The sequence below is a fragment of the Podarcis erhardii genome (assembly GCF_964252035.2).
Source record: "Podarcis erhardii genome assembly, chromosome: 7".
Lineage (NCBI taxonomy): Eukaryota > Metazoa > Chordata > Lepidosauria > Squamata > Lacertidae > Podarcis > Podarcis erhardii.
Genome location: NC_138511.1, coordinates 84,988,051 through 85,005,312, shown reverse-complemented (window position 1 = coordinate 85,005,312; position 17,262 = coordinate 84,988,051). Strand labels below are relative to the sequence as shown.

At 47.3% G+C, this 17,262-nt stretch overlaps 1 protein-coding gene and 1 long non-coding RNA gene across 2 annotated transcripts in view; both read left to right on the top strand.

Annotated features, from left to right (window-relative positions):
• ARHGAP35 (Rho GTPase activating protein 35) overlaps positions 1–7,212 on the top strand; it is an 89,916-nt gene extending 82,704 nt beyond the window's left edge. Inside the window, exons 6-7 of the mRNA XM_081868647.1 lie at positions 1,424–1,529; positions 2,664–7,212. Coding sequence (XP_081724773.1) covers positions 1,424–1,529; positions 2,664–3,027 — 470 coding nt within the window. The 3' untranslated portion in view covers positions 3,028–7,212. The remainder of the gene's footprint in view (positions 1–1,423; positions 1,530–2,663) is intronic.
• Positions 1–17,262, top strand: part of LOC309346269 — a 242,295-nt gene that overhangs the window by 223,352 nt on the left and 1,681 nt on the right. The window lies entirely within an intron of this gene.

Below are 17,262 nucleotides of genomic sequence, written 5' to 3'. Positions count from 1 at the left end.
TCACAGTAGAACCATCAAATACAGTAATTAAAAAATGCAGGAATAAACAAGCAGTTTAACAAATACAGTTAAAACCCACATGATACAAAATGAGCAAAAAGTGTGCAAAATTCAGCAATTGATCAAAGCTCCAGATTAGTAAACCAATAATACGTATGTGCATTCTAGAGATGTTTCCCTCATTTGAATTTAACACAAGCAAAGGCTGGGCAATTCCTCATGGCTTCCCACTCCAGAGATTGCTCTTGTGAAATCAGGTTTTACATAGAGCTGCTCTTCTGATTTTTTTTTTTTTTTTTAAAGATGGGGCAGAAAAACCCCATAAGACCAAAGAGTCACATTTTAGTCACAGAAATACTTTGAAAAGCAACTTTGTGTTTCAGTTTGGTGCAAATCTAAGACACTGCCTTGGGTCTGAAATGTTTCTTCTGTCCATTTCAGACGCGTTCAGAGTTTGGGAAAGACTTTGTACTGAGCTTGTTTTAGTCTGTCGAAGTCGTGTGAGGTTTGGGACCCTTTGCTGTAGAAGTAATTCCCAGAGGATTTCTGAAAGATGGTGTTTGCCCCTTTCTTATTGTGGCATTGTGACATGTATAAAAGTAATAATCTTCTCTTTTCAAGTAAATTGCCCAGCTGTTAGAATTACCCCTGTGATGCTTGCACACTATAAGCGAACCGAGGCCTTTGTAGGAAAGTTTGCTACCTGTGTAGGAAATTGACATAGTTATGATTCCACATTGGAAACCTGGAAACCAAACAGGAAGCAGAGATTTTCTTACCAGTATTTGGATCTTGAAGGAAAACACATCAAAAAAGATTGACCTGTCAAACTGTTTAATGTTAAAAAGAGTCTCTCTTTAGAATAGGAATGAGTAATAGCCCTGTGGGCCTTGGTTAATACCCTGATTATCTCATCTTTCATTTCTTTCTTAAAAAATGTAAGTTTCTAGCCTTCGTGGTTTAATAGAGCTGGTTATAAACTGAGGCAAGGAAAAGGAACCTCAGCTTCATTGTATTTTAACTCCCCAGCAGTTATAAGCCCCAAATATGAATAACTTGGTTCAAACTTAATATGAAGATAACAATTGCAAATGGAGACTGTTGCAGAAGAAATGCAACTTGGCATAACTGAATGTGGTCTGGTACCTGTCACGGTAAAATAAAAAGAAATTATTTTAATACCTGCAAATCAGCTGTGATCTTCTACCATGAAGCCCTCTGTGCTCTTTGGGTTTGATGGATACAAAGGACTGTTGAGTGCTGTTGGTGGTGGTGGTTGGGCTTGTAGGATTTGTGTTCCTGCATTTACTCCTTAAACATCAGTTGCAGGCTTTTTGAGTTTGCACTTGGGTAGTTGGAGATCATGAATGCCTGTTTGCACCTTGTAAAATGGTGAATTCCGGTCTGTTTCCCCTTTAAACAGAGATCAATGACAGAGAGCAGAAGTTGCATGCACTTAAAGAGGTGCTGAAGAAATTTCCCAAGGAGAACTATGAGGTCTTCAAATACGTTATCTCTCACTTGAGCAAGTATGTTCAACGCATGTTTTTTCTGTCCCTCTGAGATCCAAGGGGGGGGGGTGGATCTCACCTTAGTTTTAGCTGTTGGTTTCTTAACAAGCACTGGAGCTGTGTAAAGCTAACGTTGGGTCATTTCACAGCCACAATGGGGCAGTGGAGCCTGCCTGAAGTGAATCTGTTCCCTGACGTTTCTCCCAATTAAGCAAGCCTCCATTTATCAGGGGTCTCATTAAGTTTGGTAAATCCTGCTCCTCCAGAAATTGGCAGCCATGCTCTGGCAGAGGTTGTATTAGGCCTGCTGTCTCCCCAGTTTCATTAGCCATGGCCAGGGGGCATTTGCTGCTTTTCAGAGGTCATATTCACAAGGCTGTGCTCTTAAGAGTCCCAGTTAATGAGCCCAAATCACCACCAGCCCTTTGGTTCGGTTCTCACAGCCACTGATACAGATCACCGTGGCCCTATAACACTTGAAGGTGCGTTCTTGGCAGCGCTCTTGACAGCTCGCTAGTTCGGGGGAAACAAGATGACTAAAGGATTTTGAGGTTTTCCGCTCTTCTTGTATAGCTTTGAGTGTATCTTTGGAGTCCTGTTTTAATCTGAGTGTGTTTCAGTTCTGGAGTGATTTTGTAGTCAGCCCTGTTCTACTCTTAAAAGAAAGGAGGCAAAATAATCTCATTGCCATTTTTTTAAACCGTTCTGACTGGCATGAGTAAAAAGCGATTAATGTTTAGGACCCTCTTTGTTTGCCAGCTGCAGCAAATCTAACTGTCACCTTCAACCAACGCTGTCTCATCTCTCCCCCTGCATTGCTCCAATAACTCTCCCTCCTGTTCCTGGTCACTACCAGCACCACACTCCTTGTTGCTATGTTTCCTTACCTTCCTACCTATGTGTGGTAATATAAGAGCATAACTGAGATACCAGGAGACACACATGCAGCCGGGCAGGCAGTTGTCCTGTAGCAGCAGGCTGGGTTGAGAACAACTTAGTCCCTGATGTGTGCAGCTGCTGCCTAGACCCTTCTGCCCCTGCTTCAGGAAGCGTAGAGTGTACCTTCCGCTTTGCCCAGTAGCCCACAGCTCCCCTGTGGTTTTGAGCAGGCCTTGCTAACCTTGTGCGTTGGTGTCTCCCGTGTCTTTGCAGAGTAAGCCACAACAACAAAACCAACCTGATGACGAGTGAAAACCTCTCCATCTGCTTCTGGCCCACCCTGATGAGGCCCGACTTCAGCACCATGGATGCTCTCACTGCTACTCGTATTTATCAGACAATCATAGAACTCTTCATCCATCAATGCCCTTTCTTTTTCTACAATCGGCCCATCATTGAGCCTCCCGGGGCCATGCCCAGCTCTCCCTCTGCCATTCCTGCCAGCACGCCTTTCCTGTCCTCCACACCTGTGATGGCCCAGCCGTCCCCTCCACAGACTCCTCCTCCCCCCTCGCCGCAGTCTCCCCTCCAGCCCCTTCTCGCCCCACAGCTTCAGGCTGAGCAGCACACACTGTGAACCCTGGGCACAAGAGGACATCGAGGTCTCCTCCTGTTCTTCCACGCGGAACAGAGACTGGAAACTCAACCCTGTCATCTGTCGCCCTCCCCCCCGTCCCCCTCCCCTGCCACTTGGTTGCAAACTTCAGCTGGGCAAACTTCAGGGGCGAGCTGGAGTATTGGACACATGTGACGCCTTGGTTCTGCCTCAGTGCCTGGAACGGAAGGGCCTGCTGCGTCAGGGATGACGTCGGACATTCCTTTGAGCAGGAGGGGTCTGGACCTCTCTTTGAATGCTGGATCTGATCAGTTCCGACTGGAGCAAACCTGTAGAACTCACGCGAACACTGCCGCGATCAGCTGGGGGGAGTTGGCTTTGGACGAGTGTTTGGGGGATTTCTCCCGTACACAGACAGTGAAGACCTGCTACATCCTGGCAAGATGTGGAGCCGCTACCCCCAAACACATTCCACAATCTGCAACCAAGGACTTGTTCTGCACCGCTGGGCACCTCCTCACCTATTTTGGGGAGACCACCATTTCACCTTAGACCAACTCTCACCGTCCCAGCATAGCTGCTCAGAAGGTCTGGACCAACACATCTGCAAAGAGAGGCTTTTTATGTTTTGGCAAAGGTGGAATGTAAATTTCTCCTGACTTTTAAGTGTCGGCCAATCGTAAAGGGGGAAGGAACTAACCTTGAAAACAAACAATGGCAAGGAACATTGGAAGAAATGAAAACATCGCCACCATCCGCTGGTTGGGTTGTTTTTAATCTGGCAAAGTAGTAGTTTGGGACAATGGCTCCTTTTTACTTGAGCAGAGAATTTGTGTGTGGCAGAGGCTCCCTGGCAGGGTGGGGTGGGGGGGTGAGGGCAGTCCAGGTTTAGTCTGGCTGGTTCTGCTATCTTTATTTGACAAATCATTAACATATCTCTCACACTACAAACACACCCACACTTTCCGCCTCACGCAAAATATTGGTGTTTGCACTTAATTGAAGGGAGAGTGTGAGGCAAGGGCATGTGTGTGTGTGTGTGTGTGTGTGTGTGTGTGTGTGTGTCTCTTTTGCAAACACAAACGATGATTTGCTGTCTGACTTGGGATTTAATTCCTCTAGAACACTATGTTGACAGAAACACTGTTGTTAATCTTTGTGCGCGAGTGTATGTGGGCCGTATGGGGTTGGGAGCAAGTGGTGCGGCTATAGAACAATGGCTTTTTTAAAAAAAACAAAGGTTGCTGGTGGAAACATTTTAAAGGATAAAAGCTGGTGCAGGAATGAAGTGGAGGGAAATGCAAGTGAATTTCACCCGCCCCCCCTCTCCAAACCCAGAGTCAGAGGAGGCAGGCTAACAGAAGAAAGCCCCACACTGCGGTTTCCTGGGGTGGCTGGTCCAGTCACTCCTTGTGGGTTCGGTTCACTAATTTCTGCGCTTTGCTGCCATTATAAAGGTGGCTTGAGGAGTGGCCATGCCATGGGATGGTAGGATAAATTTGACGGCAGGTTCTTGAGACCTTCAGGCGCAACCTTAAACCACTAGAATTAGCTGCCTTCCCAGCATCCCTGAAAGTGGCCACGAGTCCCTATCGCCATGCCTGGAGCCTGGACCTTCGTTGTAGACCTGTCACCGAGCTGCTTCTGCCCCTTTCCCTCCCTGCCTCTCTCTCTCCATGCGGTGTGTGTGTGTGTGTATGTGTGTGTGTGTGTCTGCCCTGGCTCTGCTGTTTTGTGCATCCTGTCTCCGTGCACGGCCCCTTGTCCTTTTCCCACACCTGGAGCCACGGTATGCTCATATCAACCCTTAAACCTGTGGTCTTTTCCTAGCCGGGGTGCATGTTGGGCATGCAGTGCCTCCCGGCTTTGCTACTGTGTGACCTCGGCTTCTTTCCTTGCATCGTTTGGGGGGGGGGAGCGTTGTGCAGGGAAGAGGCAAGAATTGAAACCACTAGGGATAACCAATCAATATTTCCTGTGCAGATACCATTGAGAAGAATGGTGGCTGTACATCAGCAGTGCCTGGTAAACTGTCCTGTAATGTGTGTGTGTGTGTGTGTGCGTGTGTGTGTGCGAATTTGTGGGGTGGGGAAGATGGAGGAATCTACTTAGTAACAGGGCAGTTTTAACTGGAGTTTCCACGGTACCCCTGGGAGGTCACAAGGGAGCAGTCCCCTACGCCACCCTTTCTGTTTCTTCGCACTTTAAAGCAGAACCTGTGGTTTATTGCTAGTTTTAGCATTTCAAGGATGTTTGTGTTAATTTCAGTAGGATGGGGAGGGAAACCCCAGTTCTCCCTCCCAAAATTTTTAAAAACCACAACCCCTCCACCTTTATCCCCCCCCCCCTCTTTCCGGCATCCAGAGCCCAATCTTCAGCAAACTCTCTCCCTCCTATAAATAAGCTGAATTATGTACTCCTTATTTTAGAACCACATTTAAAATTTGTATCTATGTCAGGATTGTGTGCTTGAAAGCATCCCTTGCGAGCATTCCTTACAAGTTTTTTTTTTAAAAAAAAATATTCTCATGCATTAATGAAGCTTTTGTGTAAATAACAAACTCTTTTTGGTTTGTTTAGACTGTTAAAAGGAAAGCAGACTATCCTTTATGCATGCATAACCCTAAAGGGCTGGGGAAGATCCCCTCCAACCTTCCACCTTGCTTCCGCCGTGTTTTGCTGTGGTCTCGGGCTGGGCGAGCGTTGACTCGTTGCAACTAATAATGTAGGCTTTCTGCCTGGGACAGGTTGGTGATTCCTGCTGCATATGCAGTGTGTTTTCCTGTGCCTTCTCTTCGGGTCTAATGCCAAACACCTCTGTCCGAAGGACCTCTAATGAACAGCTGTTTAGATTCAGGGTGCTCTTCCTTGCTATCTCGATCAATGAAGGGTAGCTTAACCCGCCTCAAACCCCATCAGTTTGCTGCACCTTGAAACTCCCGATACAGCCTCATTATCGCTTGCTGCTGCAAGATGATAACCCACATGCTGTTGTTTTGTGAGGACAGCAGCACACACAGAACTGGACAGGGCAGGCACAAAGGGTTGCAGTGTGCTGGTTGGCGCCCTACCGTTGTTGATCTGGCCTTGTGATTCCACCCTCAGTTGCTGCTCTCAAAAAGGGGAAAGGTGGACAGTAAGAAGAGTTGTGCTTTCCCCCGATCCTGCCCCTTCCTCAGAATGCGTCGTGTAGAAGGGAGAAAATGCCCGTCGTTCTTTTCGGGCGATGGTGGCTTCCCCCGTAGGATTTACCATTCCACAATCCACGAGGTCATCTGAAAAGTCTGCTGGAGAAGCGAGGTTGGTGGCGCAGCCCGCTGGAAGGCATGTAGACTGCAGAACCAAGGGGCCATTTTTTAAAATGTCAGACCAGGCGGCCCCTGCACATCTACCCAGCAAAGTGCTTCAGCTGTTGCCATTTCTCCTTTTGAGATAAGTGCTATCTAGTTCCTACTCAAACTACCTGTGTAAGTCTCTTTGGTTACAAGTGACGGGTTTGGGGTTTGTTTTATTGACTGGTAACTTGCTAAAAGACTTGAGATCCTACCCCCGACACCCCTAATTTGCCTAAGCTGTGCCATTCCTTTGCATGCACTCGTGCCCCACTTTGGTGCCCAGCATCATGCCACGCGTACGCAAATATTCCCAGCTTTTTCTGCATTTGAGACGACATGCGTGCTTGGGCTGTCATACAGGCAGAGAGGAGCAGTCACGAAAGGATTAGGAGTCCGTAGGGGCGTTTTCAGTCGCAGTCTTGGTAGATCCAGCTTTCTCGTGACAGCATTCTGCCCAAGGCTGCAAAATATGGTCCCATGCCTCCTGAAGCCCTCTTCGTTCTTCCCAAGCCTGTCGCTCTCTGGATTGCAACCTCTGTGCCAATTGGACAAGCTGGCAGGGGGCTGATGGGAGCTGCTGCTCAAAACCCCCCAGAGGGCACTGGGCCGGGGGAAGGTTGAACTGTTCACCTGCCCTAATGGGAGGGTTTTCGTGGAAACTCGCCGGGATGTGCTTTGGAAGGCCACACTTTTGGTGCCAAAGGTTACCCCGCTGTACCCCTCCCCCCCCCTTGGAGAGGATTGCTGGGCTTTGCTGTTCTGTGATTATTTTAAGCGGGAGACAAGCGGCAAAAATTTTGCACCACTCGCCCTTCATTTCAAAACACACACAAACACTAAATCCAGCTGCTGCTGTGGTTGAAATGACAAACATTTCAAGGCTGCCAAAGCTCTGCTATCGGCTAACTTAACGTGTGCATTTTTAATTTTTACATTCGCTAAAGGAACCCCACCGGGGAATTCTTTTTTGTTCTTAATCGCTTGTCCAGATCTTTCCTCCTTGACTTTTGTGACTCAGCAGCCAACGTTCTAAGCATGACTTCGCGTTTTTGTACACCTGGTCTTGGTTTCTGCTCCTCGGTTTCTGATGCCTGGCCGGTGGGATATGCTTTGGTCTGCAGACAAAACAGTGACCCCCCAGCAACCCACAACATCTGTCTCTGTCTAAAACTCTGAATAGTCTTTTGTAGAGGTCCAGGGGAGGAGAGGAGCACTGCCTCGCCTCTCACTGCCTCTATCATAGGTCCTAGTTTAACTGTTAGGTTTAACTCTCCCCACCCCTTGTTCTGTAAAATCAAAATACGATAGAAATATTGTATTTTTAAATGTAGTTTAAGGCAGGGCATAAGTTATTGTTTAAATAAATAAAAAACTTTTTTCTCCCTGTGTACATTCAAAAAAAAAAAAGCCCGATCTGTTTCTCAAATTGTATGGGAATTAAACTTGTCCTGAAAAGTTGAGTTTAGTTTCTGCACTCAGCTTATATAATTTCCCCTCCCGGTACTTGTATTTTCACATGTAAAATTACCTCTATATATGTTGAATTAACAGTTTTTTGGAATCGGAAGAGGAAGGAAAAAAAAATTTAATGGTAATAAAATGTGTAGTAGTTCCAGCTAAGTATGTGCCCAAAACACTCTTCACAGAAACAAACAAGAAATATTGAAAGATCTGTATGTAAAGAAAAGTATAATGCTTATTTCTCTGTATTTTTAGGAGCCTAACAACATCCTTTAGTTATTGGTGATAGAATATTTCCTTTTTATGCTTCTTTTAAAAGACATTCTTAACAATTTGTGGTTCTTTTTCCCCAGGCCAATCCAATTAGTGCATGATAATGTTGAAAGCTCTGGGCAAAAAAAGAAAAAGTAAAAAAAAGAAGGCCCTTTTTCTGCTGAGTTTAAAGAAAAAAAATCATGTATTTGCTACAGAGTATTGTATGTGTCTCAATGGGAATGGTGTAAAAACTTAAAGGCCTTATGTGATATGTATCATAGTTAATAAACCAATCTTGTAAAAAAAAAAAAAGGAAAATGCTCCCTCCAAACCGTGTCTCTCGACAAGCGCCCATATACACATGCAGGCACACAACATCACACGCACGCATCCTTTGTTTTGCTCCTGCCTCTTTGTCTCTTGCGGAGAAAATCTTGCTAGCTGCAAGCTGTCTTTCGGCACAGTAGGGGAACCTCCGCGTTTGCAGAGAGGGGCTGGCAGCATTGAATACAGCAAATGGTTTAAGGCGTCCAAAGGAGGAAATAGCAACTCCTGACGAAGAAACAGGTTTCAGCCACCTTCCTTTGTTTGGTCCCACCAACCCCTTCTGCTGAACTGGGTGGTCCTGGTTTAAATGTGGGTCTGCTAGGTGCATGTCTGACATGTGGCAGTGTGTTGTTTTGAGGGCCAAAAGTAAGCCTCTGCTCTCGTATCTTTCCCAGAAGAGTGCTGAAATTTGCACTCTGATTCATCCTGCAGAGAACAGCAGCTTCCGTTCGTCAAACTATTAAGACGTGGGTCTCTAGCCCTCATGGTTGTATACTAAAGAAAGGTGCTGTTTGCAATTCTGCCCCAAAGGAGATTCATGCAGAGCTTAAATTGCTTAGCTACAATTACTTTTCTGGAACTGTGGAGATGGGGGAAGGAATTGAACTCCCACCCACTCTGATATCTTGGCTAATATAAAGGTAAAGGGACCCCTGATCACTAGGTCCAGTCATGGCCGACTCGGGGGTTGGGGTGCTCATCTCGCTTTATTGGCCGAGGGAGCCGGCATACAGCTTCTGGGTCATGTGACCAGCATGACTAAGCCGCTTCTGGCGAACCAGAGCAGCGCACGGAAATACAGTTTATCTTGCCACTGCAGCGGTACCTATTTATCTACTTGCACTTTGACATGCTTTCAAAATGCTAGGTTGGCAGGAGCAGGGACCGAGCAACGGGAGCTCACCATATCGCGGGGATTTGAACCACCAACCTCCTGATTGGCAACTCCTAGGCTCTGTGGTTTAACCCACAGCGCCACACGCGTCCCTTTTCTTGGCTAATATAAGCGCCGTCTATTAACAAGTTCCTGTATGTTGTGGGAAGTCAACCAGGATTGACAAAAGTTAGCACCAAAGACCCGCACAGAAAATTACTGAGCCAAGCTGTAGGTTCCAAACAAAGTTTCTGATTGTTTGAGGCTGCTGTCTGCTGAGCTGGAAAGAAGATGGTGCTCGCTGTCTAGACCAGCCTTTCTCAATCTTGGGCCCGCAAGTGTTGTTGGACTACAACTCCCATCATTCCTAGCTAGCAGGGGTGATGGGAGTTGTAGTCCAGCAACACCTGGGGACTCAAGGTTGAGAAAGTCTGGTCTAGAGTCTCAATTTGGGGTTTTAAGAGCAAATGTCAGACCTAAGAGTAAATGCTACAGACCAAGCGCCTTTGTTAAACTGCTTCGAGGTTTTACTTACAATTTAAAAGGTAAAGGGACCCCTGACCATTAGGTCTAGTCGCGGACGACTCTGGGGTTGCGGCACTCATCTCGCTTTATTGGCCGAGGGAGCCGGCATACAGCTTCCGGGTCATGTGGCCAGCATGAACAAGCCGCGTCTGGCAAACTAGAGCAGTGCACAGAAACACCGTTTACCTTCCCGCTGGAGTGGTACCTATTTATCTACTTGCACTTGACGTGCTTTTGAACTGCTAGGTTGGCAGGAGCAGGGACTGAGCAACGGGAGGTCGGCCCGCCACAGGGATTCAAACCGCTGACCTTCTGATCGGCAAGTACTAGGCTCTGTGGTTTAACCCACAGCGCCACCCATGTCCCTTACCTACAATTTAGCGCTATACAAAGTCTGTTGAACAAGTGACAGATAATTTGCAGCCTGTTTGATGATCCCGGATGCGTAAGCACCGAAAAGTGCCTGAACCAAAGCCTGTTTGTTTTCTTCTACCCAAAAGGTAGCAGGTGTGGGTGCGAATCCTACATTTGAGGGCTAAACCAGCCTGTGATGCCCTAGCAGAGAACTATGTCAGGAGCAGAGGCTGGATATGCAACAGTGTTCACTGTCAAAGAGGAGTGATATAAGCAATGCCCTCTAGCCTTAAACATCCAGAGCAAGATCTTTCCCAAGAAGGGATATTTCGCATACAGAGCACCTCTTGCACTAAGCTTATCTCCACTAGGAAGGCAGATAGCATCCCAGGCATGTTGCTGTGAGGCTCAGCTGTTTCTCCCAACACACAACTAAGCTTTACTCAAGAGTAGGCCCAGAGACATTAATGAGCACGACTAAGACCCATTAATTCCAGTAGGTCTGCTTGAGTAAAACTTAGCTGAATAACCTGTTCCCAAAGCTCTGATTCTGCTGCTACTAGCCCTGAAGTGCTTATTTTTAAAATGTATGTAGAGTATCCTGAAGTGTATGGTTCTTTTGAAAAGGACCTGTGTTTTGACAACCATAACTGGGAAAGCTGTTTTGGGGTCCTGGGGGTTTGCTGTAGATTGTTCCTACGAGGCTAAGTTGGGGCTGGCTCCCTTTTAAAAAGAATTTAAAAGTTACTTATTAGAAGCATTTTTTACTTCCCTCTAAAGCCAAAGAGATGCATACAGATTAATACAAAAACAAAGGCGGACCCTGTCTTCAATCTAAAAGGCACAACACGAAAGGAAAAAGGGATGGGGAGGGAGGAGGAAAAGAAGCAAACTCAGCCACCAGTTCTTAAAGTGACAGAGCTCTTACACTGGGATGGAAACGGGTTCAAGGAGAAGAGGAGCCAAACAGCTGAGGGTGTGGCCTGCTTCCCTTGACTTGCAGGTGTTCTATTTTAAGTTTCCTACGCAGCGTTCTGTGTGTGCAGCAATTTCTGCTTAGCAAGAAGATGTCTCTTAGGAGGTTGAGCTCTTCCTGTGAACTCTGAACAAGTTCTTCTGATGGCTTCTTCACTCCTTGCCTGGTGAGTATTCTGTAACTCAAGTGCTGCCCCCTAGTGTTCAACATACAGCATCTGTCGCATACAGGAATCGAACCTGCAACCTTGGCATCATTCACACCACCCTTTAACCAACTGAGCTATCCAGGATGGACTAGGGTAGTGCAACTAGTAATTTCTCTGTCTTGGGCCAGCTGCCTCTTCGATATCTCATCTTCCCCACTCTACCCTATGTATTTATCGTGATTGAAGTTTCTTATGTCGTCCCAGGGCAGGTTGCAACAACTTAAGAGAGTCTGCGTTAAAAATGGTTAAAGCAAATGACGGTCACAGGAAAATGTCAGGCAATTCAACTGTCAAGAAAACTTGCATTTAGGGGCTGAAGCCTGTTATTATGGTTCTTCATTGCTGATTAAATATTTTTTTCGCTGATCGGTTTGTTTAAGGACAGGTGACTAATCACTTAATTGATTGCACATTTAGCAAGCAGCCCATGAAGGTGCGCTTTAAAGAAAGATACTAAAAGAGCAAGATAAAACTTAACCATTTGATAAACCAAAGCTCCCCTATTGCATCTGTATGAGACTCTTAATCTCGGAGTCATGGATTCGAGTCTCACGTTGGGTAAAAGCTTCCAGCGCTGCAGGAGGTTGGACAAGATAACGCTTGCGACCCCTTCTATCTCTACAATTCTATGAAAGCAAGAAACTATCCCCAATTCCAAAGAGCTAGAGGCTGATGTAAGCCCAGTGAGGTACATTAAGGCTAAATGATTCCGGGTGGAGGGTGAACTCACTCTGTGGGGCTGCCCTTGAGACTGACCCGGAAACCCCAGTGGGTGCAGAAAGCCGCAGCGAGACTCTTTATGGGGTCCTTGCCGCAGGATCACATTCACCCTGTGCTATACCAGCTGCACTGGCTCCTGGTGGAATACAGGATCAGGTTTAAGGTGCTGGTTTTAACCTTTAAAGACCTATACGGCCTAGGACCCTCGTACCTACGGGACCGCCTCTCCTGGTATGTCCCACGGAGTACCTTACGGTCTTCAAACAAAAACATCTTGGAGATCCCAGGTCACAGGGAGGTTAGGCTGGCCTCAACCAGAGCCAGGGCTTTTTCAGCTGTGGCCCCAATCTGGTGAAACGTGCTGTCACAAGAGACTAGGGCCCTGCGGGAATTGACATCTTTCCGCAAGGCTTGCAAGACAGAGCTGTTCCACCAGGCCTTTGGCCAAGGCAAAGTCTGACCCCCTCCCTCCTTTGGTAATCCTCACAGAACTCTAGCCCAATGGTTGCCATTAATTTGATTTTGAATTGATTTTAGAATGCTGTGTTATTTTTATTATTGTTAGCTGCTCTGAGCCCGGCTTCGGCTGGGGAGGGCAGGATATAAATAAATTATTATTATTATTATTATTAACATTGGTCTTCCTAGCCTAACCATGCATTCTGTGCCCTGAACCACACTGCCTGGAAGAAGGGACTAAGATGCCGTAAGTGAAGACCAGAAAAAGAGAGGGGGTGGAAAGAGATGATCAGGGGTTTATTTTTTTTGGCAACTGGCTAAATTGTGTAGATCTTGCTTCTGCAGCACCATCAATTCACATTATGCTTTTTAGAGCATAAGCAAAAAATAAAAATGAAAGCAATATTCATTGCCCCTGGGAGCTTACAAACGAAAATACCCTTCCCTAAGCTTGCCCCCGCCAGAGGTGGACTACAGTTCGCATATGGCATTGCTGGTGGGAATTGTCAGAACATCTGTCTGACACCAGGCTGGGGAAGGCTGATCTAAAGTTTGATGGTGACAGGAGGCTAGAGAGAAGAGATGTTAAGGCATGTTGGTCTTTGGGGCATCAATGGCAGGTATTGACACCCTCTACCTATTTTCCTTCTCTTCCTTTTAGGGCTTTTGGCTCTTCCACAACCTCCTGGGCACCTGGCAACCTGTGCCTGCTTTTTACCTTCTCAGATCCTCAGGGAAGAATTGCAGGACTAAACCCTCCCAGTTTCCCAAAGTTTGCCCTATATCAGGCACGTCCAACTCCCAAGGGACAGCAGTCTACTCACAGTATGAAAAGACCGGCTGTGATCTACCCATTGTCATTGCCAGGAGCTGCTGAGCTTCTTTTAGGGGAGACTTGACCTGTTGGACATGCCTTCTCTGTATAAACACTTGGCTGCAGATGTTTTAGAGTCCGGCAGGTGGCAGACAATCCCCACATTCTCCCCACCTGTCTTGATCATTTTCATTTTTCCATCTGTCTACCCTTTCTCATTTCCTCCTCCGCCAAGGAGATCAATTTCTGGGAAGGAGGGCTGGGTAATCTTTGTACACACGGTCTGAGCTCTCTTGGCAGAGTTGGCCATGTCATCTGAAAATCAGCCACCGGAACATGGGCATAGCCAAGATTTTTGTTTGGGGAGGCAGCCAAAGTTGTTGATTTCTTGGGAAATCACAGGTAAAAATACCTTGTGAATAGGACATTGCAGGGGGCAGGTTTCTGCTGGGGGGGGGGCAGATAATTGTGTACAGTCATACCTGTTCAGGGAAGTTTTTAATATGTGACATTTTAGTGTACTTTTCATCTTTGTTGGAAGCCGCCCAGAGTGGCTGGGGAAACCCAGCCAGATGGGCGGGGTACAAATAATAAATTATTATTATTATTATTATTATTATTATTATTATTATTATTATTACCTCTTGTTACAGATGCTTCAGGTTGTGTTTTTTCGGGTTACAGACCGCCAAAACCTGGAAGTACCACAAGGGGTTACTTCCGGATTTTGGCGGTCGCACATGCACAGAAGCACCGAATTGCAACCCGTGCGTGCGAATCACAACCTGAGCGTCCGCTGTGCTTTCAATGCTTTTCCATATTCGTGGATCTGGGGGGGGGGGACTACTCCCCCTCCCCCCCAGCTAAGCCCATGCACCGGAGCATCCAGAGCTGCTCCTGACATTAGGCAAAGTGAAACGACTGCCTCGGGTGACGGGGCTCAGCAGCAGCACGCACCTCTCTCTCTCTCTCATCCTCAGCCCTCAACTACAGTGGTACCTCGGGTTACAGACGCTTCAGGTTACACATGCTTCAGGTTACAGACTCCGCTAACCCAGAAATAGTGCCTCGGGTTAAGAACTTTGCTTCAGTATGAGAACAGAAATCGTGCTCCGGCGGTGCGGCAGTAGGAGGAGGCCCCATTAGCTAAAGTGGTGCTTCAGGTTAAGAACAGTTTCAGGTTAAGAACGGACCTCCGGAACGAATTAAGTACTTAACCCGAGGTACCACTGTCTTCCCTTCCATTGCTGTGTGGTCTCTCCTGGGCCCTCAATCTGGTCTGCAGCCTCAGGTGTAGTGGCACGTGTTTTCACGCCACCAGCTGCTGCTGCTGCTGCTGGCATCCGTCTGTTTTGGGAGACATTGGAGGAGTGCCCCTGCGGGGGTGAAGTGAAGCCATTGGAGAATTACAGCGCCTGCTGTGGCTGTAGAGACCGATGCAGGAGAGACATGTTTCGTTGCAGCCGGGGCAGAGGAAGGCATCTGGTTGTGCTGCTGATGATGCACCTTGCCGTTCCTACTCTTTGCGCTCTCTCCCAGCGGGCATTCCTCCTCTGGTCACCTGCTATGGAAACACAACCCGACCGTCTGTCTCCAGGCCCTGTAACCGACTGCAAAGGGTTTTCATCTGGCAGAGCTAATGTTGCCAGCCTTCATGTCATGTTTGCAGACATCTTCGTAACGTAAGAGTTGGTCTAATGCCTGAAGCCACTATCCTTCCATCTTAAGATTCAGCTGGCAGTCCAGTTGAATTTTGGGCACTCAATGGGGAGCCAGGTGCCATCTTGACTTTTGCCTCTGGCAGCAAAGTACGTTAGGCCAACCCGGAAGCAGCTGCTTAATGGTAAGGCCTGAGATAATAAAATAAACAGATTACAGGGGCTACAAAGAAGGGGTTAGGTTGCCCCCTTAACTCACCACCACCACCAACTGATCACCAATTAAACCTTACAGCAGCCCCATATTTTAAAACAAGTTTGCCTCCATTGGTGGATTAATTTATCGAACCTTGCTAATGCCTGGAGAAACAGCTCGCCACCAATCATCTCTGCAAACGAGATCCTTGTGGGGCCTGCCTTCTTTTCTCCTAGAGCAGGCATAGGCAAACTCCGGCCCTCCAGATGTTTGGGACTACAATTCCCATCATCCCTGACCACTGGTCCTGTTAGCTAGGGATGATGGGAATTGCAGTTCCAAACATCTGGAGTGTGTGTGTGTTTAGAAACCAGCCTATGACAAACAGGTCAAATATATGTTCCTTTCTCCACCCACTTTGGCCTCTGGCGCTACCCACCCCTGGAAAGAACATGTAGCGCTCAGGCTAAAAAATGTTTCTCATCTCGCTGAAGCATATTGTGCAGTAACTACATGGCCAGCAGGTGGCAGTGTTGCTTTATTTTGCTTTGGAGCCCGTGATTGAAAAGGAGTCATATCTACATCAGATTTACTGATTAGTTTGCATTTCTAGACTTCTTGTGGTTGGCATCCATCTGCCTTGAGAGACAATGGAGTGTGCCTCCGGGGGTGAAGGCAAACCGCGGGAGAATCACAGCACCTGCCGGGGCTGCAGAAACTGGTAACTGCTACCTCCTGTGTTTTTGCTGCATTACCAAACCTGGGTAGTGTGTAGGGAGGCCCTGGGCTGCCCAGATGAGAAAAGAAAAATCCTCTTGTCTTCACTGCTGCGGTCCAAAGGAAAGAGGAAGAATCATAGAATCATAGAGTTGGAAGAGACCACAAGGGCCATCGAGTCCAACCCCCTGCCAAGCAGGAAACACCATCAGAGCACTCCTGACATATGGTTGTCAAGCCTCTGCTTGAAGACCTCCAAAGAAGGAGACTCCACCACACTCCTTGGCAGCAAATTCCACTGTCAAACAGCTCTTACTGTCAGGAAGTTCTTCCTAATGTTTAGGTGGAATCTTCTTTCTTGTAGTTTGGAACCATTGCTCCGTGTCCGCTTCTCTGGAGCAGCAGAAAACAACCTTTCTCCCTCCTCTATGTGACATCCATTTATATATTTGAACATGGCTATCATATCCCCCCTTAACCTCCTCTTCTCCAGGCTAAACATGCCCAGCTCCCTTAGCCATTCCTCATAAGGCATCGTTTCCAGGCCTTTGACCATTTTGGTTGCCCTCCTCTGGACACGTTCCAGTTTGTCAGTGTCCTCCTTGAACTGTGGTGCCCAGAACTGGACACAGTACTCCAGGTGAGGTCTGACCAGAGCAGAATATAGTGGCACTATTACTTCCCTTGATCTAGATACAATATCCTATTGATGCTATACTCCTATTGATGCAAGACATTTGGCACCAGCTGGGCTGCCGGCAGGAGGCGTGCAAGGCGCCATCCAACCGTTTTAGGGACGCCACTCTGGATTTGTGTAGAGTCTAGTTCTCCCCAATATATCCCAGAAGGTAGCAGAGGTTTAGGATCAGAGTTTTCTTTCCCAAGTTGATGAGCCCCACCTGCCCCTCACTTCCCTCTGTTGTTGTTTAGTCGTTTAGTCGTGTCCGACTCTTCATGACCCCCTGGACCAGAGCACGCCAGGCACTCCTGTCTTCCACTGCCTCCCGCAGTTTGGTCAAACTCATGCTGGTAGCTTTGAGAACACTGTCCAGCCATCTCGTCCTCTGTCGTTCCCTTCTCCTTGTGCCCTCCATCTTTCCCAACATCAGGGTCTTCTCCAGGGAGTCTTCTCTTCTCATGAGGTGGCCAAAGTATTGGAGCCTCAGCTTCAGGATCTGTCCTTCCAGTGAGCACTCAGGGCTGATTTCCTTCAGAATGGAGAGGTTTGATCTTCTTGCAGTCCATGGGACTCTCAAGAGTCTCCTCCAGCACCAGAATTCAAAAGCATCCATTCTTCGGCGATCAGCCTTCTTTACGGTCCAGCTCTCACTTCCATACATCACTACTGGGAAAACCATAGCTTGAACTATACGGACC